Raw genomic sequence first — 21,550 nt, forward strand, 5'->3', positions numbered from 1 at the left:
CTTGCTTCCCTTCCCATTCCTATACAAAATCTACTAGCTCATTAAAGTTGCATAAATTCTTGCATAATAGGTATGACTGGAACTTCTGTGTTCTATAGGTTAGAGCAGGGGTAGTCAACCAGTGGTCCTCCAGATGTCCATGGACTACAATTCCCATGAGCCGCTGCCAGCAAATGCCCCTGGGTTAGAGCACTGGACTACATCTAGGCAAACCCAAGTTCAGTTCCTCACTCAGTCGTGAAGCTTATGACTCACAGGGTTGTTGTGAGGATTATGGTGTGTGTGTGATTGTCATGCATGGAATCCTGAAGTTTGTTTATTTATTTATTTATTTCTTGGGGTTCTAGGCCACCCGTCTCCAAAATGGTCTCAGGGTTGGCTTACATCAGTTTCATTAATAAAATCCCAATACAATAAATATCATTAAAATCCTAAAAACGGATCAATTTAAAATTGTAAACCAAATGCATTATTTATAATTTAACCTTAGCAAGCCTAGGATCTCAATAGAGAGATCTCCAGTGTTTGACCGGGCTCAGATAGAGGGTCTAGGCAGGGTGGAATAAAAGTCTCAAAAACATTTTCCCACTATCCTTATACTATTCTACTTTCCCCATTATATCATTTTTACCCATACCATTTTATCTATGTCTGTCTGTATCTATCCATCCATATTGTATAGACCAGGAAATGAAAATATCACCCAAAGAATTTCCAAAGAGCAAGTATACAGCCAAATGAACCATCTTCAGAGCTTAATATTTGCTAACGGCTTTGTTCTAACCCCTTCTGTTCAGGACATTGATCATCATGCCTTTTTGAGTGGCAGTGCAACAGCTACAGATAACTCCCCCAGAGCTGCTGGCTTTTTTATATGGGTTTGGACTTTAAAAAAGAGGCAAAGTTTTGTGTACACAAAGAGAAAATGGCTGGTTATATACAATGTGAAAATACTGAGGCTGAAATGCATTATTACAGCACAATAATGGGATCAATCACCCTGATGTGCTGAGGTTTTATTGCAGAGAAAAGGTACACAGTAGTCCTGCGTCATAGGTATAACCAGCATCATTTATAGCACTCAACAAAGCAGAACTATTCAAATCTCAGCCCAACAGGCAGCCTCATGAAAAATTAGCAAATTAGATACTGTTGAAGGTACCTTTTTATCTCCCCATTTTCACTCCCTCCAAGAAGTGCATGTTATTATTTTTCTATAGCGTTGCTTCTGAAGTGTTATCAATCCATTAACCAAATTTCCCTTTCTTTTACCTACACCATAATGTGGGAATCATTTTCCACATCTCTACTGCAAAGTTTTATTGGCATAAAATCAAGCAATATGATTAGAGATTTGAAATACAACAAATCCATTCTTAGACCAACCATTACATTAATAGTTATCCACAAGTGGAAGGGCCTGCAAAACTAAGAGGCAAACCCCATCCTCCCACCATCACCATCTGGAGAGGCTCCCAGGAGCCCAGCCACAGCAGCAGTGGTATCTGGGAGCCATTCTGAGTATGGAAGGGTTGCCTGGCTCTGCTGCCATGATGGCCAGGCCTTCACATCCAGACACAGACCAGCTACTAGGCTCTGTTACCAAGACCAACCCAGTATAACTGCCAGCATCCCTTCTGGCTGCAGCTAAGATTGGCATGGCTGCTGGCATCTTCTACCATGGCAGCTGAGCCCAGCATGGCTTCAGGCATCTTCCATGGCTCAGCCCATCATAGCTGCTGGTATTCACTGCTGCTGCTTGATCAAACTGCCAGCGTCTTCCAGCTCCTTATCTTGCAAGCATGTTGTCTGCACACATGCAGAGAGCACAAGTATATTTGGGAGGGAATTAGCCCCTTTATTTGTTTTTTGTTCATTCATTCATTTATTTATTGTCTTTAACCTCCATGTGTCTCTGATCCATAAATTTAGCGATCCACAGATTGCAGCCACTTATGGCTAATAGTCTGTAGAACTATCTATCTCTCACATGTTTTTATCAGGCTAAATTATTTAATTTTTAAATCTCTCTTTACAATCTTAAACAACGGGCCCAATGGGAAACTGACCAATAAAGAGAGACAAACCACACAGTCTGCCTCCCCAAACCCCTCAGTGCAGAGAGATGATCCACTTTTTTCCATTGCTGTGCAGAACTCTTACTTCAGGATTCCAAAGGAAAAAAGGTTTTTTAAAAAAGTGCAGGGTGCAAGTACGATATTCAAATTAAAGGCATACCAACTTGAACACCACAGGAGTATAATTATAAAATTATTACAAGAAATGTGTGAAAGTATACAAGTATACAAAACGGAAGAAAATAATAAAACTAAACAGCTAACCTAGAAGACTTCAGATGTTACCCGATCAGACTGAAGGTACAAAGTCCAAACTCCAAGGAGCAGGTGTTCCAGCCACACAAGGCCCAATCTATAGTCAAAAGATCGCAAAAGGGAGGCCTGAAAGTCCAAGGGATTGAAGGAGCAAAACTAGAAATAATGGTCCCAGACAGTCTACGGGTGGCTTGATCCTGTTCAGCCAATCAGAAGAAGAGCTGTTTTTTTGGACCCTGCTTTTTACTATCCGAAGGAGTCTCAAAGATTCACCTTCCCTTTCTCTACCCACTAGAGACACCCTATGAGGGAGGTGGGACTCAGAGAGCTCAGAGAACTGTGAATGGCTCAAGGTCACCCAGTTGGCTGCATGTGGAGCCAAATCAAATCCAGTTCTCCAGATCAGACACCACTGCTCTTAACCACTATACTAAGCTGGCTCTCAGAATCAGAGCTTTTACTTGGTCTTCTCTGGTTCCTTTAAAAATATTCTTATTATAAATCTGCAGAAATATACTTTTTGTATAAGAACAATATCCACAAAACTTTGGAAAAGAAAAACTACATGTGGCTAAAACATGCTTGAAAGCTGTTAAATATGGTAGAATTTTTAAAAAAATCCTAATGCAAACATATATAAAAGCTTCAGATGCATGGAGACTCCTAGTCTAATATATAATGGTTATCTTTGGAATTTCTACTCACATTGTTGAATCTTGAAAAAAAAAGTATAGAATTATCATGTGTTATTTGCCTCATTTTGAAATTTTTAAACAGAGGCTAGATAGCCATCTGACGGAGAGGCTGATTCTGTGAAGGACAGGGATTTAACCAGTCAAATATAATTATTTTATATTCCTTTTAATTTTAGTTGTATGTGCTTAACTGTCTCCTCTGAGGTCAATAGGAATTTAAAATGTTTTAACTTTGATTCAAACATATTGTTTACAAAATTAGCAAATGTGCCTAACCTACCAGGAATCGGCATTCATACAACACTCCCAAATGCTCATTAAACAGTTTTGTCGGCACCATGTGGATCATACCTGCTTCATTGTGCTCCTCCCTCCCTCATCCCACCTGCCTCATTCTCACAGAGGCACATGCTGATCAGCATCCCCAGGGAACAAGAATGGACCAGAAGACCATCTGAGAATTTAACTGAAGGGAGCCGCCACTTGACCTATAAACCTACAAAGACACCCCGGGGGTCCCCTCTTCAGCAATGCAAAGGGACATTTTAGAGCCGTGGCACATAGGCTACACAGGACTTTATGATTATTAGATATGATGATGCGATGATGATGCTCCTAAAATATTTCCAGCGGGGCGGATGTGCGTGTGCCTTTCCGCAACCTGCTACCTGGCTGGCATAGCCAATAGGATATGGCTTCCTCGCAGCTCGCAGAAAGGTCTTAGTTTGGGGGAGCAGGATGAAAAAGGAAATAAGTTGACGGAAGCCCCCTCTCCAGGCTCAGAGACGAGCGGATGGCCGGGGCTTTTAAGGGCCGAAACGCGTTTCTTCAGCAGGGGCTCCTCCCGGCCCAGCCGAGTCCCGCTTCCAGGGGTCCCTCCTGCCCCCAGGCGACCCCTTTCCCCGCCCGGAGCGGCCAACCACAGCCCCGCAGCGCACAACGCGGCCCTTCCCGCCCCCGCTCTCCTCACCGGCTTCCCTCAGGCCAGCCTCGGCGTGGCCGCTCTCCGCGCCGCCGTTGGGCAGCGGCTGCTGGGGCTCGGCGTCGGTGTTGGTGAGCCAAGTGGACTCGGTCTCCCGAGTCCAGCTCTCGTAGTAGCGCGGCTCGATGGCATCCGCGCGGCTCCCGCCGCAGCCCATCGCCCGACCCTCCCCCCCCCCCTTAGGGCCAGCACCGCGGGAGGCGGCACGACGACAGAGGCATCGCCGCCCGCCTGCCCGCCTGCCTGCCTTCCCGCTGCTTCCCGCAGCCTCTGGCTAGGCGCGGGCCGGGCCGGGCCGGGCGGCTCCCCTCGCGCGCTTTCCCGCCTCCTCCAGCCGACGCTGCTCTCCACGCCTCTCGCGCCCCCTTTCCCCCGCCTTCTCCCTCCGCCCTCGCGCGCGTCCCCGCCCCCGGCCTGACCCCCCCCCCAGCCCCCCCTCCCCTCTCCTCTCCCCTCTCCCGCCCTTTTCTGTCATGCTTCTCCTCTCCCCCCTCAGTCTTCGCCCGGCCGTCCGGCTTTTCCCTCTTCCCCTCCTCTGCGGTTTCTTTCTGGCTCTTTCCCGGGGGATTTGAGTGGGCTGAATTGGCGCCTGCGTCTCCTCCTGTCACCAAACAATCCGGAGCTCCTCAAGAGACTCGGAGCAAATTACAGCCATAACTGTTAACAGCTTGGTGTGAAGGCAGGAACAGGGCCTGTTCCCCAGACGTGCTCTTGTTAATGGGGAGCAGGTTAATTAAAATAAGGGCCTTCCTGCTTTGCAGTCTTAACTATGGGCAGTGCTGAAGTAGACCCAGTGAATTCCTTGATTTTTTTTTAAATGTTGATAGGTTTTCCTATAGCATATGTTATCCTATCAATGAAATTATCTGATGCTGCACTTGTAAAGCAGTGCATTGCGGGCATGTGCCAATTTACTCTGGCTAGAATTTGCATTGGATTCAATAACTGCTTTCCATCATGCATTAGCAACATTTGTACAAAGGCATTTTGGAAGCTTAAATAGAGCAGATTTTTCTGTGGTACTAGCATTCTACAGATTCTAAAGAACATAAGAAAAGCCAGGGTCCATTTAGTCCAACAACCTGTTTCATATAGTCGACAGCCATCTATCCTAGAAGGCTAACAGCCAGGACATAGAGGACAAGGACTCTTTTGACTTTGCTTCCTAGCACTGGTATTCAAAGGTTTGCTCTCTCTGATTGTGAAGGTTTTCTTTAGTCACCATGGCTAGGAATTGTTGACGAACCTGTCCTGCATAAACCTGTCTTAACCCCCTTTTGAAGCCCTCCATACTCATGTCTGTCACTATTTCATTGGCAATTCTGAAATGTAACTAGTCATTGATCAAACCAATGGTCCATCTAGTCCAACGTTCTGTCTCACATAGGGAAGAAGAGTTGGTTCTTATATGCCACTTTTCTCTACCCAAAGGAGTCTCAAAGCCCTGTTGCTTTCCCTTTCCTCTCCCCGCAACAGACACCCTGTGAGGTAGGTGAGGCTAAGAGAGCCCTGATATCACTACTTGATCAGAACAGCTTTAACAGCACCGTGGTGAGCCCAAGGTCACCTGCTTGGCTACATGTGGGGGAGTGCAGAATCAAACCCGGCTCGCCAGATTAGAAGTCCGCACTCCTAACCACTATACCAACCAGTTCCTCTGGAGGACCAACAGCAAAACTTCGTGGTCAAAGCCTTCCCCTGGTGTTGCCTCCTGGCTCTGGTGTAACTTTTGCTACAGTTTTCTGCTAAGTGGTCAAATTTAGTGATAGTTCACACATACAGGGTTAGTAGATCAGCTATCTCAGATCTGAGTTCCTTAAGAACACTTGGGGATATGCCATCAAGTCCTAGGGACTCACTGGTTTTTAATTTCTTCAGCAGGGCTAGAACTTCACCTTTGGTCACCTCAATTTGATTAAGTTCTTCAGATTCCCCTCCTGAAAATGGGGGCTGTGGCATGGGTACATGCTGCACACTTTCAACAATTAACACAGAAACCAAAAAGCAATTGAGCTTTCTGCCATCTGCCATCTTCCTTTATCAATTCATTGATTCCTTTGTTCTCTGCCTGGTTTCCTGCTCTAGATCCTTTTTTTCTCTTGGTGTTTTTAGCAACCCATGCCTCAAAATCTCTTTTTGCATGCCTAATTGTTAATTTACTTTTCTTTTGCCTGAGCCTGTGGTCCCTCATTGGGGCAGAACTTTGACTTTTTAAAATGCCTTTTTCCTTTTTACAGCTTCTTTGACTTGTGTTGTTAACCCTGCAGGCCTTCTTTAGACTTTACAGCACTTTTCCTAACTTGTGGAATGTATGCTATTTGGGCTTCAATTAGTGTGGTTTTAAATTGTTTCCAGGCATTCACTAGGTATTTAACTGTCTTGTTTTTCTCTTTCAGCTTCCTTTTTTCTATATCCCTCATTTTTGTAAAGTTCCCTCTTTTGAAATCACCTTGCAAGAAGACAGTCGCAGTCCTGTGCAGACCCAGCTGCGTTGGGGAAGGCATTAGGAGATCAAGACATTACTAGTTGCCTCTTTTCCTGCTAGCATGCCAGATCCCTTATTCTTTGGGGCCGTCTCTCAGCTTGGAGGACCAGTTGATGATCAATTAAAGTAGTGGTCCCCAAACTTTTTGTCACTGGGGACCGGTCAATGCTTGACAATTGTACTGAAGCCCGGGAGGATAGTCTTCTGCCTAGGGATATTGCTGCCTGAGCCCCTGTTCCACTTGCTTTCCCGCTGGCACCCCTGACTTCCTGCCGCCCACTGGGGGGCACTGCCAGCAGTAGCTGCGCAGTGCCACGCCGAGGGGGAGCCCCAGCCATGGCAGCTGCCAGAGAGCACCAAAGGTGAGTCGGCGGCAGAGTGGCAGGGCAGAGTGGCAGGGCAGCCCCCGAGGCAGCAGCCAGGGAGGAGGATGAGGAGGAGCTGCGGCCCAGTACCAATTGATCTACGGACCGGTACCAGTCCCGGGACCGGGGGTAGGGAACTGCTGAATTAAAGGACACAAACATCTACGCACATTATATAATTCAAAATTATAAACAATTTAAACATCCGTTTAATTCCTGTGAGATGAAAGATGTTTACCATTAATATGACTATTGTTATATTAAGCTTTTGTCCACGTGTTTTATTGCTATTGTTTATTTATTTACTTCAAGCCTTCACATATTTGAATTATCTGTATCTGAAAATAGAAATTAAGATTAAAACCTTTTGCAGATAAATTTGTTCTTATTTTGATAACTGCAGGAATGGAAAACTTGAAGACCAGTCTTTCGGATCTCAAACTGAGCCCAGGGTTTCTCTGTTATTGCTAATAAAAGATGTCACAGTGTTTTCAAAATGTCTCCCATGACTGGGAAGAGAATAAAGGATATTGGAAGTAAAGGTTGCCCTCCAAAAGACGTGGATTAGATTTATCAATATTTTGTGTTAGTTGTGTACACATCCCTGACTCACTTGAGTTGTTGAGCAGCAATTGCTTGCTGCTGTCTGACAGTGTGTAATGGAGAAAATGAACAACACTGTTATTACATAAAATCATCTCCCACCCACTGAGCTGACTCATTAGAGCGTCACTGAATAGGTTCTTGCATCAGTATCAAAACATGAAACCATCATCCTTTCTTTTCTTTCCTAAAAGATAATTTGCTTTTGCCCCTGAGTTCAGTGTGGGTTAATTATTATAATTTTAAAAAAATCCTGTAAAAAAAAGACCTGCCAGGATATTATGGGGAGGCGAGGATGGGATAGACGTTTTTTGCAACTGCTTATTGGGTAGAGATTCCGAAGGTATGAGATGTAAATTCACAGGGATGTTGAAGCCATGGAAAAGAAAAATATGTGAGTTTTTCTGGTTGATATTAAATTATTCCATGGAATAGACCTTGCTGCTTTAATAACAGGTTACATATTAACTTAGTGTGATGAGACCAAAACTCTTCTATGTTTGTGTGTTTTACCACACAGGATAACAAAGGTGAATGATGCTAAAGAAGGTTACGGATGTAGCAGGGCTGGGAGCATCCCGCAACTGCTAGAGATCAGATGTAACGTTAGCTACTGTTTTTTTGTTTATTTCGCTTTTGCATCTACTAGCCTCTGTCCTTTGCAATAGACTGCATGTGCAACCAAATAATGTTTGCTTGACTAGGGAGAGTCTGCACAAGTCTTTACCTTTCTGCCTAGCCACTTGGCATACTACTGAGCAACACCCCTGTGAGTCTGGACTTTACCCAAAGTATTGACAGAGACAAAAAAACATAACAGAGACCATGACACTTAGCATGCAGAATCCCATTGCTTAGTACATCCCAATATTAACAAGTATAGATAAAACAATAATATTGTTACTAAAACAATAATATAGATATGCAACAGAGAAAGAGCAGCAAGTTGCTGCACCCTAAACATATCTCTTCCAGTTTGGAAAACAAAAGGGAAAAAAAGAAAATAGAGCAACCACTAATCTTATTACAAGACAAAGCGGAATGAGGCATTGACAAAGCAATTAACTCTTCATTTACAATGTACCTAAATGTTTGGGGTTTTGTGGTTACTGTAGATAGTGAGTTTGTGCTAAGTGAAGCTGCTGTGTTTTTAAATTGAATTTGTATTTCTGTTATACACTCGGTATCTTAACTGATGAGATGATGGTCTTGTATGCCAGTAAAGGTTTATTGAGATTAAAATGCACAAAAAAGGTACTCCCAGCCTTGTAAACTGAAAAAATTGTACATTTTTGTTGTTATTTTTAAAGAAGAGTGATCACTCAATTCATTTAATGCATTTGTGTTCTGTGGGTTATTTGGAAGTTTATAGCAATGATATCACAATTGAAAGCACAGAGCAGAATATGTCCTGTTTATACAGTAGCAGTTGGCTTTATCTGCTGTGGTAGCAGAGATCAATGATAGAGCAAGTCAGTAAGATCTTTTCCCCTCCGCAAAAAGCAGATGAATGAGCATCAGTTAGGGAGTATTTTCCCTCTGTAACCAAATGCCATCCTTGCATAGTAGAAATAGATTATTGAATAGATTATTACAAATAGTCTGTAAAGTGTGATTTAGTTGTTCATTTCATACACGGATAAGCAGAAAGGGGGAACAGAAGAAATAATTATCTGAACATCTACTTAGAATGACAATGTATTTCCAGTAGCAAATAACTTAATAAGCTGAATGAAGCTGAAGGTTTTTGACAAGTAGCTGAATCAGTGTTAGTCAGTGTTGCCAAAATCCTGGTGAGATGTATTCATGACCATTGCTTGTTAATTTGCTAATATCAGTGTTGAACAACTACTAATTTTACTTTTGTATTTTTCAAGAACCGTCCCTTGAAAAAGCTGTAGGCAAAACGCATCAGGACTTGTATGAAATAAGAATTAAAGAACAACTGAAACTGAAGAGAGACAACTCTATATAAGTCCAATTTGGATATTTTTTATTGCCATATTGGTTTTCCAGTGCATCTGTACTATTCTATATTTGTCTCTTTACTGGGACCCGCTCCTCCCAGTTCATTCAAAATCCTGGTGAGGCCTGATGGTCTTCTGGAATTACAACTGATCACCAGACTACAGAAATCAGTTTCCCTGCTAGAGCAAAAGACTTCTGCAGAGGACGAGCTCTATCACACTGTACCCTGCTGAGGTCCCTTGCCTCCACCAACCCCATCCTCCCTAGGTTTCATCCCCAAATCTCTAGGGATCTCCCAACAGGTAATCGGCAACCCTAGTTCCAGAAAAGCCCATAGATCAGTTTTAACTATGAACACTGCAATTCACAAATGTAAGCCAAACGAACAGTATTTGATACGATTTAGGCTGTAATCCCACACACAGTTATGTGACTACTTGGACACACACACATACTGCCCTGGGAGACTGAGTCAGGTCTATCCTTAGGGTTGCCAGCTCCAAGTTAGGAGATACCTGGAGATTTGGGGGTGGAGCTTGAGGAGGGTGGGGTTTGAGGAGGGAAGGAACTTCAATGGGGCATACACTATAGAGCCCACCTTCCCCAGGCAAACTGATTTGTCACGTGGAGGTCAGTTGTAAAGGACAGTGAATTCATCATGGTGCCTCAGCTTTGTCTTGGCCTTCCTGGCTCTTGGCTCCAAGTGACTCCTCTAGGTCTTCCGTAGGAGTGGAGGGACAGGATGAGAGTTATAAACTGACATGACCAACCTCTCTGTGCCTTGCAAGTTCTCAACAGATGGTGCAATATTTGGCCAAGCCTTTCTTTGTGTAGAAAAGGATGAGGAAAAGGAATTACATCTTAGCAACTGGCTTTAATTAAATTTTTGATAGATTTTAATTCAAGCCACCTGAAGAGCCAAACTGATCAAAGAGCAGGAAAATAAATACATTTAAAAGTAAGTAAATATTGAATCACTGCACACAGAAGGGAATTATAAATTATACATTGGCAGGTTTATTAAATCAGCAGGGATTTTGGGCATTAAAACAGGCCTGATCTTTTACATTTCTCCCAGGTTTCAATAATGTCCCAAATGCATACAATTCAGCAAATATGAACAGTCAAGAAATGTTGACTGTCACTTCAAAAGGTCCCCCTGCACCATGCTCATGAGATTAATTGGGCCCCAGAGCACTTGGGAACATTAGATGCAATGCTGGAGAAATGCTGTATTATACTCTGCAAGGTACTAATTCTCAAATGTAGGAAAGCATTTATTTTTGCCCAGTTTAATGTTCTTCTCTCTGAACTTTTGTAGGGAGATATTGTAGTGTATCACAGGGTTTCCCATGCTGTGTTTCAGGACCCAAAAGTGGATTGCAAAGCTTCTGAAAGTGGGTCACAGTCAAGACTAGTGAGGAGACAAAAGCCATCAGGTAACTAGTAACTTCACTATAGTAGCTGAAAGAAGGAGGGGGCTGCAGTGGAAGCCTGCCCTGGGGGAACCAGAGGACAGAAAGGGGTGGTTGCATTTATGGGCTTTGTCTTGGGGATGTTCCTTCAGCAGCCCAATATCTCGCCCAGTTCTCTGCATTGCTTCACTGCCTTCTACTTGCTGTCAGAGATATGCTGCGTTGAGCCTCTTGCTGGCAACTTCATCACTGTCATTTTGTAACTCCTCAAAGCAGTGCCTTCTTTATGTGGCCCTCAAATTCCAGCTACGGCCCAGATGGCAGAGGAGAAGGAAGGTGGTGAGGGCAGCTGCAGGCTTTGTGTGAATCGATGGGAGCCAAAGTCATAGTTTCCCCAGGGCACCAAAAAGCTTTGGGTCAGCCCTGGTTGGGTCACTGTATGAGGTCAATTTGGACATTTGGTTCACCATCTGGGAAAGGTTGGGAATCATTGGTGTACTACTGCAGGAATGTGTATGCCTTTTGCAAGTGGAGAAGTCGAAACTGTTGGATATGTATTACCGCATCAACTTTTTAATGGTGATACTAGACGTGCTTTTACTACCCCATCCTCCCAGAAAGTTTTTAGAAACTCAGAAACAAACAGATCCTGGTAGACCAGACAAATCATGCATTTCCCTTCTCTTGAACCATTAATCTTTGATTAGGGATAGAGTCATCATAGCTGCTAGAGTCTACGGTAGTTCTGTGTTAATTTAATTAATTGTGTTTGCTGGTTTTATATCAGACTTTTAATGCAAACATTTCTGATACTGTTATGTTTCTCTGCTCGTCTGTGACTGTTAAATATTTCATTCATTAATTTACCCATCAAACTTGATAAGGAACGTTTATCATAATGAACTTATTTTTTCATGCATTAAAAGTGAAGTGAATTTCTGTCACAGTTTGGGAACTAGTTTGGGAACTTCCAGTGGGGACAAGAGATGTAAACAGGCTAAAGAATAAAATGTGTGCATCTCACATCCATGGGGAACCTGGTGCAAAATCATTTGAAGACAAACTGATTTGGGGTCAGGATTTTGTATGTAGCACTCCCTCACTGCGATCTATTGAAATTATGTGTCCTTGGTACATAAAAAATAATAAATTGCTTTATTGCCTGAATAGCGTCCAACATGGCACAATATCAGTGTGAAATGCGTCTGATCAGTGCAATCAAACCTTTTAACCATCTGTCAATGCCAGCACTGACGAAAGCCACATCCTCATTTTAGGATGGACACCATGAATGATTCACCCAAAGCACTCAAGTCTTCTGTACTCACTTAGATTTACTGAGGTACTCTGAAAAGCAATAGGTAAATGCAGCGTAGCGGGAAGACACACCAACTGCAGAGGGCAAAAGAGAAGCACTTATTTCAAGTGAGAATAATGCCGGAAGATTAGGCGCCACAGACACAGAAGAGACTTGGTTGCTTGATGAGAGGGCTCCTTGTCTGCCACAAGGCATTGGAAACCAGGCTGCGCAGAGGAAGTTGTTGCCTAGCAACCTAGACATCATTCAGAGAGGAGCGTGTGTGCCCCATGTGCATGCAGAGGGGGGAGCAAAACCACCGCAAAAGGGGAGGAAAAAAAGAGCAGGGAGTTCTGGAACAGCGGAAAAGTAAACCCGAGGAGAAAGCCATTGGGGGATGCACCTAAAAATCAATTTCCTTTGGAAGAGGAGGCACCAGAGCTTTCTGCTGCCCTGCATTAACCTAATGTGTCTATTTACTCACCTACAAGCTTGTCTAGTGCTAAGATGATTGGATTCATTTCACAACTGAAGTGTCTCAGATTGATTTTGCTCTTACAATATTGTTTTTCTTGTGCCTCTTACCTCCCGAGCAGCAGCTCAGTTCTCAACGTCTCCAAGCAGAGATCTTTGCTTACTCAACTGCAGGGTGCAACCCAGGAATAGCTGGCTTTATTCGCAATATTGTTATTTCTTTTGGAGGAGCAAATATTCTTCATTTTAGGATATCTATTGCACAAATGAAATGTAGATGAAAATGGCATTAAGAAGCAATCATATTTCCCAGACATTGTGTCAGCTAATGAACAGGTGCAAATTGACTGCTGTTTGCGTTTTGACAGTCCGGCTGTGAGCTGACCCCCCGCAGCTTTTCAGACATGATAAGATTGACAGTCCACTCTGAGCTGATTCCTTATAGCTTGGCTTCTAGGGCGGCTAACCCAGCTCACCCACCCCCAAAGACAGACCCACCTAGGAGGCTTAATGGCCCAAATAAATGGACTTCTCCACTTCCAAACTCTGAAACCATGAGGACTAATAACGAGAAAAGAAGTGACAGCGTTTGTACTTGAGCTAGTTTTACAGTCTGTTTCACATCATATTTAAAACAGAATAACTTTTAATGATACTTCACAATGATAGATCACTGAGAGTTTTTGGTACTACTTCATGAAATTTCTGCGCAAGAAAGGGTAATTATTGCTGCAGAACATCAAATGCACGTTGTATAGATAGGCTGCCCTGTCTTATCCTGTGCTGTTTCTAGATTTTGATTGGAAGCAAAATAGGATCCCAGGCTACCCAAAATGATGTAATTTTGATGACATTAAAATGTCCATTCTTGCTTGACAGCCATGGAATTGCTCCCAACTACTTCCAGGAATAACAAGAATTAGTTATTGAGTGGGACAATGGGCAACCCAATGAACAAACAGTGTGGACTGGAAAAACAACAGGTTAATCAAGCAGTGGTGATAGTTAGGTATATGTACACAGGTGACAAACATATCATGCGTAACTATCTAAAAGGGCCAGCTGAGAAAATGTCACATACAGGCGATAGTGTCTGATTTTGCTTGGGGGTGGAGGGGAGGGGGCAATTCTTACGTAGCAGGTGGGGAGGCTGAGGTGAATCAATAATTCAAAGCAGCACTTACATATGTGAGAACTTTTCATCCTTAAAACAACTGAATTGTAGATACCCTTTCAAAACTTAAAGTGCTGCTAAAACAGTTTTTATTGAAAAACACAGAATCATAGAATCGGAACTCATGGGTCATCTAGACCAACCCCCTGCAGTATGCAGGACACTCACATCCCAATCACTCATCCACTGTAACCTGCCACCCCTTTGCCTTCACAGAATCAGCCTCTCCGTCAGATGGCTATCCAGCATCTGTTTAAAAATTTCCAAAGATGGAGAACCCACCACCTCCCAAGGAAGCCTGTTCCACTGAGAAACCGCTCGAACTGTCAGGAACTTCTTCCGGACAGAACCAGGAGGGTAGAGCTGGGAGCTATGATGAAATCATAGTAATGTTAACCTTAGCATGTACTGAGAAGTCTCCAATCTAGTGTCAGGGAATAACTAAAGGCTTGGTGTGAAATGCGTTGATTCAGGGCTCCACCAACCTATCAAATCAGGGAACAGATGTTCCCCAGTATTAAGGGGCCAGATTTGGCTCATAAACATGGCACAGGGATTGCGTGGAAAGGAAGAATGTCGGCTTTCCTGCACCGTTTTTTGTGAGTTCACCCATTTGCTTCACTGTGAGGGATCACATGCTGCAGTAATTGTACCACTGAAGGGCAAATAGGTCCCACCATGAAATATTTCTGTTTACAGATCTGCCACAAACACCTGGCTGGACACCCTGCAAACAGGATGCTGGGATAGCATTGAAAACCAACCCTTTTTCCCCCTGTGCTTTTCCTGGCATGTTCTAGGTAGGTCCTTTCCTATTGTTCAGAGCACAGCCTGACTTTCAATGCCTCAAATTCCACCTGTTTCCTCAGAAACAAATTATTTTTGCCCCTGGTGGAGCCAGCAGGAAGGAACAGCTAACTGGCCCTGAAGGCCAGTCGTTTGTTAGCGAGAAAGACAACCCCATGCCTTCTGAAGTCTGGAAAAGGATGAGGGGCAGTTTGCATTAGAGGTACTAGGAACATTGTATTTTGTTCTTCAGGTTTCACTATGATATCACCAGCTGATGTTTTGAACAGGGTGCAAGACCCCCAAATTAGCAATGCGTGGGCTCTTCTCCCGAGGGGTTGACCCAGCTACAGCAATCCATCATGCATGGTCACTGAGAGCTCTGCCAAGTAAATTACATTGTCTCTGTACTCTGACCTGGAGTGTGTGCAATTTTGCTAACTGCTTGTGATGAATCTGCTGCTGAATAAACTCTGCTTTGAGTGAGAATTTGTTCCTGTCAATCTCCAGGAAGCGAGAGAGAGGCTGGAGATCACTCCTAACAATGTCAATCCTGATCTTCTTGGAGGGTCCGATTTACCCTTCCACAACAGACTGAAGATCTGCAAGCTGACCTTAGGAAGAATATCTCCTGCAGAGTCAAGGAACTCCAGTCTGGCTAAGTGTTAACCAGAGAAACTGCTTTCTGCAGGCCACCTCTGTGAGATGGGGCGGGACCTAAAACCACCAAAATCCAATTATTCTACCTGATATACCTTTAGGCGGATCCAGCAGGCCTGCTCTTATGTTTTTTATAATATAATAATTGTGGCAGGATCTTGCTCCATTCTTGTGCCAACATTTCCTGCAAACTCTTGTGAATATGAAGTTTTCCATTTTCCATTTTGGTTCTCAGTATCTACTGCTGGTGGTACATTCCACACCAGGGGTAGTCAACCTGCGGTCCTCCAAATGCTGGCAGGGGCTCATGGGAATTGTAGTCCATGAACATCTGGAGGACTATAGGTTGACTACCCCCTGTTCTACATGACTCCAAAACACACTTCTGGTATTTTAATTAGCCGGTTCAGAATTAGTGGTTCATTGGCTGTCTCTTAACGCACAACGGATCTATTTAGCCCAGGCTAGCTCAAGCAAAGTCAGGCCTCATTAGTGTTCGGATGAGATACTACCAAAGAAATCCAGGGCCAATCAATACCAGATCACCTCTGCACATCTTGTTGTGAAAATCCTATGGGGTCACCATAAGTTGGTTACAACTTTTTGTCCCTTTCCACCACAAGGTCTATTAACATGACTACAGAAGCAGGTGATAGATTTCCTAACCAACAACTTTGCATGGCTGACTAATCTACAGGATGCTTAGTTCATTCATGGAGCCAAGCATAGCTGGAACTCCATGAACCACCCTGCCTCCCCTACCTCCACCTCCTATGCTCAGTCACCCACCGTTGTTTGCTAAATTGTGGCTTGCAGAGTGTCAGTCTGATGTGGGAGGCCCAGATTCAAATCCCACTCTTCCATGGAAGCTGGTGGGAAATCTTGGGCCAGTGGTACATCCTCAGTCTATTGTTGCAATGATAAGATGAAAAACAATGTAAGCTGCTTTGGGCCTCCACTGGAGAGAAAACTGGGATATAAATGAAGTAAAATAAATAGATTTTAATTATAACTGAAGGCCTCAGGAGCACACAAAAGGGAGGGATGAGTGTATAAACCAAGGGTCATTGACATAGTACCAAACAATGGTTTGGCATCAATCAGGACTTGGTATAAATTTGGATCTTTAAAATAACTTTATTTTTTAGAATGTAATCACAATATGCAGGAAAGAGTTGTGGCAACAGATCTCTTTTTAATTATAGAACCTTCTGGATGTGGGTTTAACAGTTTACAAGCTTCCAAATTACCAAGTGCTACCCTGTTCTCAAGTACTATTACTTGCAGCTAAACTACATGTTAACATCAGCCCTTAACAAATATATTTTACTATAGCAACAAAGAGAAAAAATAGGAGAGCACAGCAGACTATAGACGTGACTGGACAAATCAGCTGAAATCAGGATTGTTTTGGGCATTCCTACATCACTGTTATGCTAACATTAGTACAGAAGCTCCCACTGAAGTTTCACAGTTCATCAGCATTGTTGTATACAAAGGATATTTCACAGGCATCATATAACTTTGAAGAGTGGATCTAGGGTGCCCTCTAATGTCCAGAAACGAATGTTAATGATAGAAGAACAGCAGCCTCAGAATATTGTTAACTGGAGCATCAGAATAGACTATTCTTAATTTTAAGAATAAAACAGAATACATTAAGAGCACGTGGCAGAATGTAATAAGCTTTTAATAGGTTATTGTCTGTCTGGTCATTTGCTTGGCCACAGTAAGATTATGGTGACTTCTGTAATTCATATCCTCACTTCTTTAAATCACAGATTTTGTAAGGCAGGGGTAGTCAACCTGTGGTCCTCCAGATGTTCATGGACTACAATTCCCATGAGCCCCTGCCAGCAAATTCTGGCAGGGGCTCATGGGAATTGTAGTCCATGAACGACCACAGGTTGACTACCCCTGCTGTAAGGGATGTTTGGTTTTTTTATATGAAATATATGCCCACTTTTCTCCTGAGCATCTCAGGATCAAAAGCAAATACTTGTTTGAGACTTGTCATCACTCTGGCTTTGCCAATGACCAACACAAACCTGATGCGCCAGGTAATAAGACACGGAATCATCTCACCCCTTAAAACAGGCAGAGCACTTGTCATTTAGTTGCATTACAGTGAGACAGGCATGCAATACAGTTGCACAGGTGCTTTTATTCTCCTGTATTTCCAGTGTGTAACGTATTGTAAATGTAAAACATCCAGAAACTAGACTGAATATCAATCTTCACATATATTACATCACAATTCAATAACAATGTTTACAACTTTATATAATCGTGAAACACAGTGAACAAAATGGCATGTCCCTGCCCCCCCCCCATACACTATTTTTCTTTGTAAACAAGGTTCATAGAGGATGGTCAATGGAATTGATGCAGACCACTGCACGAAAGAGAAAGGATGTTTTTTTTATTTTTTTATTATTATCTTTAAATAAATGACTATTTATAAATACACTCTGATTCTCTCAATATACATTTATAGACCTGATCAATTAAAAGCAATACTATACTTCTTTTTAAAAAGAAAAATGTCAAAAGATGGTCCACGATGGAGATTGCTCTCCTATGCAAAAGGGAGGAAGAAGCAAGCACAGGTTTACGAGTTAGAAGCATCGCCATTCTTCAACCTCATTTCTGCTTGTACACCAATACCACGAGTGGATCGCCAGGGTCAGAAGTTATTTACTTGAATTCCAGCAAGTTACAGTCTATCTTGTAATACACGTAGGGGTAGTATTCCTGCTGACTGAGGTTCAAGCCTGGAATATCCATAGTTGCCTGCAAAGGTAAGAGTGTAGACAGGTCAATCTTTTGTCCCAAGAAGACTAACAGGTGAAGTGTGTGCAACTAAAAAAAAATAATCAGTATTTTTTTCAGATCTGAGCATCAGGGAGCTAAAAAATATTGTTATTTCCAGTTTCCAAGTTCTGTTATTTGGATTCAGTTTTTATTTTAAAGACTGATATTTTTTACTCCATTATTCCTTATTGGGAAACTTTCAATTGGTCTGGAGGGGCCGTTTCAAATCTCTTGGCCTCAAAACTGCAGTGGAGGTGCTGATATCTGTCTTTTAAATAACCTCCAAATTGAAAGTGAATTGGACCAAGAGGTCTAATTCCATGGGTTCCTGAATGTGTCGACCTGCCCCCCTACAACATCTTTCACTGATTACTACAGGGGAGACAATGTAAACCCTGAGAATCCACACCAGCGTATACCCCAGAATTGCCAAAGCAAATTGGAACACTGTTGCAAGCCTAGAAAATATAAAATCAGAGAATCTGGCCAATGTGCACTCTAAGAATCTACACCAATGTCAAACCCAACAATTCAAAGCAAAAAGCAAACCTGATACAAAGCAAATAGCGCCAAGAAAAACAACAAAAATGTAAAGGGGCATAATCTATGATAATCAAACTGGCAAGCTGATATCAAGTCCGGGGAGACACAGAAATACCAAAAGACCCCCCCCCCATGAAAAATGTCCTAGGATCCTTCAAATGCTGGCTTCTGATATTCCTGATTAATTCCAAATATTCCTGGGATTTTGGGGACCCATTTTTCCAGTATCCAGGCAAGTTCCAGTAAGGTATTTTTCATAGATTCAGTTCAAACATAGCCAAATACGCATCCATAATGTCTATTTTAAAAAAAGAAATGGCATCTCAAATTCAATCTGCACTTTAAATTTTGGCCTTCTGGGGAAATCTTTAATCAAAGGCAAGAAAATAGGAAGTTGATGGCATCTCTTACTTCCCAAAGGCCAGAGTGGACTAAAGCAGCATATGTTCCTTTATCCTCACTGACTTGAAGATGTCAAAAAGCAAAGATCTCTCCATGGCACCATAAAGAGGCCCCAGCCAACTGGAGCTCAAGGGTTCCAACAGCTCCTTCTCAGCACACACTGAGAACACAAAAAGCTTTGACTGAGCATTAGCAACTGCATGCAAGGACCCATTCAGGGTCCCTGGGCCTTTAATGGCTGCACAACTGGCAGGGAGAGAGAAAATGTTACTTTTTTGAACTCTTTATATCTGTAGGGAAAACCTCACCTGCAGAGTTTCTGCCTATTAAGGTGTTAAGTAAAGTCCTTTCTTCCTACTCCTGGCAGGGCTGCTCCCCATACAGAACAAAAGCATTGTCCATTCCTGCTCTTATGACAAGATTATGAACTTCATTCCTATTTAACCAGATATGAACCAGCCATCCAGATACTGAAAGGGGAGGCTGGAGACAAAGTGCTCCTTGGTTTCAGAACAATCTAACCCACACCCGGTGGAAACCTGGGTAGCCTCTGGGCACCACAGAGATGCCTGTCACTCACATCGATGATAGCTGCAGCACTGCTGTCAAGGTGCTTGTACAAGTCATACAAAACTTCTCTCAATTTCTTCATCATTTTCTTGTTTGGTTGGAGCAGCATCGCCTGGAAGTTGACTGGCAAACCGTACCTAGAAGGCAAAACATTTTTTGTCTTAAGAATCCAGTTCTTCTCTCTATATCAAAATACATTTAGGCAGAAAGGAAACAGACAATGGAGAATCTTTTACTGCTGTTTTTATTTTATCGGAAAAGGATTGTTTCTTTTATCTTGGGTGGCTTTTTAAATTACTGCTCTTGAATGTATTCTTTCTGTTTAACAAATAATTTGGGGGAAACAGACACAGCACTTTCCCCTTTAAAACCCTTGAGAGAATGTTCTAGGGCCTCTTAGGCCAGTAAAAATCAATTCCCATGGTATTTCTTTTCCCGTTATGATTGTGTTTTAGTGGCTTTGTTTCCAAGGGCCTTGTTTTATTATCTTAGCTTACAGACAGATTTTCTAACATTTCCCTGTTCAAGGGAAGAGACAGGCCACTATGCATGACCCACACATCTGGATACACATCTGTCAAGTACACAGTATGGCAACACTAGGTTTATACAGCTCCACTGCTGAGTACAAACCTGTTGCTATGTGATCAATTCCTAAGAAGTTGTGACATGATACCTTCCTGGCCATTTCTTTCCATCCAGCAAGAGACATTATTCCACATGGCAGCATTTAAATAGAGCCAGTTTGGTGTAGTGGTTAGCAGTGCGCACTTCTAATCTGGCATGCCGGGTTCAATTCTGATCTCCCCCACATGCAGCCAGCTGGGGGACCTTGGGCTTGCTACAGCGCTGATAAAACTGTTCTGACCGAGCAGGAATATCAGGGCTCTCTCAGTCTCAACCACCTCACAGGGTGTCTGTTGTGGGGAGAGGAAAGGGAAGGCAGCTGTAAGCTGCTTTGAGTCTCCTTCGGGTAGAGAAAAGCAGCATATAAGAACCAACTCTTCTTCTTCATCATCATGTAATGTTGTGTTAGATAGATGTTGTCTGCAAGAGTGGGAAGAAGTTTAGAGAACCGTGGAAATGCTTCTGTTTTGACACCCAAGGAGTGCTAGAATCAGTTCCTGGAGTCCAGTGTGATGCAGTGGTTCAGAGTGCTAAACTAGGATCTGGAAAACTGGATTCTAATCCGAACAATCCCATGGAAACCTGTTAGACAACTGCAGGTTACACAGTTTAACATACATCACAAGGTTGGACTGAGGAGAAAACGGAGGACAAAAGAAGCCGCTTTGGGTGTCCAATGGGGAGAAAGGTGGAGTAAATAACAGCAGAGATCCAGATGCTTTAAGATAACTCACTAGTGATATGTAATAGGGGGGGAAGATGACTATGACTGAAACCTTGATCCTTGCATGTAGGCCATGGGTAGCCTTAAGAGTATCAAACTACGCAGATTTAATATTAAAATGCCAAAACAATTCTTTTTAGTGTATTTTATGAACTGTGATCTCTCTCCGACTTACATAAATAAGGTTTAAAAAGTTCTTTCTTAAAATAGTCGTTCAGTTTGGACAGTCCTGGTGCCTGTTTTCTTTGAACAGTATAGTTATCAAAGATTCACTGAACTAAGGTTACAGAATGCTCTTAAGTTCCTGAAGGAAGGTACAGTCACTTGTTTATTCATACCTGAGAACTGATTCAACAAAGACTCTTAGTGCTTTCACATGAATCCATGCAATGAAGGCTTCACTGAAATTCACTTTCAGCCACCGGACAAGAGGTCCCTGGATTTGAGTTAAAAAAAAAACAACCCAAGATGTTTTAGCAGCTCAAATCTCCACTGTATTAAAGCATGTTACATAAGGAAGTGCAGCTACATTTGTCCTTTGGAGTAGGCTAGCTTATGTTAAGTTCTATTACTGAATCCTTTTTTTTTTACCTGTGGAACTAATCTCTCAAGCACCATTAAATTGGTGAAGCA

General features: G+C 42.8%; 2 protein-coding genes across 3 annotated transcripts in view; both read right to left on the reverse strand.

Annotated features, from left to right (window-relative positions):
* BAALC (BAALC binder of MAP3K1 and KLF4) overlaps positions 1-4,331 on the reverse strand; it is a 17,841-nt gene extending 13,510 nt beyond the window's left edge. The window contains exon 1 of the mRNA XM_077351747.1: positions 3,999-4,331. Coding sequence (XP_077207862.1) covers positions 3,999-4,167 — 169 coding nt within the window. The 5' untranslated portion in view covers positions 4,168-4,331. The remainder of the gene's footprint in view (positions 1-3,998) is intronic.
* A 12,023-nt stretch (positions 4,332-16,354) lies between these two features.
* ATP6V1C1 (ATPase H+ transporting V1 subunit C1) overlaps positions 16,355-21,550 on the reverse strand; it is a 40,846-nt gene continuing 35,650 nt past the window's right edge. For both annotated transcript variants that reach the window (XM_077351751.1, XM_077351750.1), the window contains exons 11-13: positions 21,256-21,353; positions 19,577-19,703; positions 16,355-18,030 (exon numbers count right to left, since the gene is read on the reverse strand). In XM_077351751.1, coding sequence (XP_077207866.1) covers positions 17,935-18,030; positions 19,577-19,703; positions 21,256-21,353 — 321 coding nt within the window. In that variant the 3' untranslated portion in view covers positions 16,355-17,934. The remainder of the gene's footprint in view (positions 18,031-19,576; positions 19,704-21,255; positions 21,354-21,550) is intronic.

This window comes from Paroedura picta, chromosome 9 (genome assembly GCF_049243985.1).
Source record: "Paroedura picta isolate Pp20150507F chromosome 9, Ppicta_v3.0, whole genome shotgun sequence".
Taxonomy (NCBI): Eukaryota; Metazoa; Chordata; class Lepidosauria; order Squamata; family Gekkonidae; genus Paroedura; species Paroedura picta.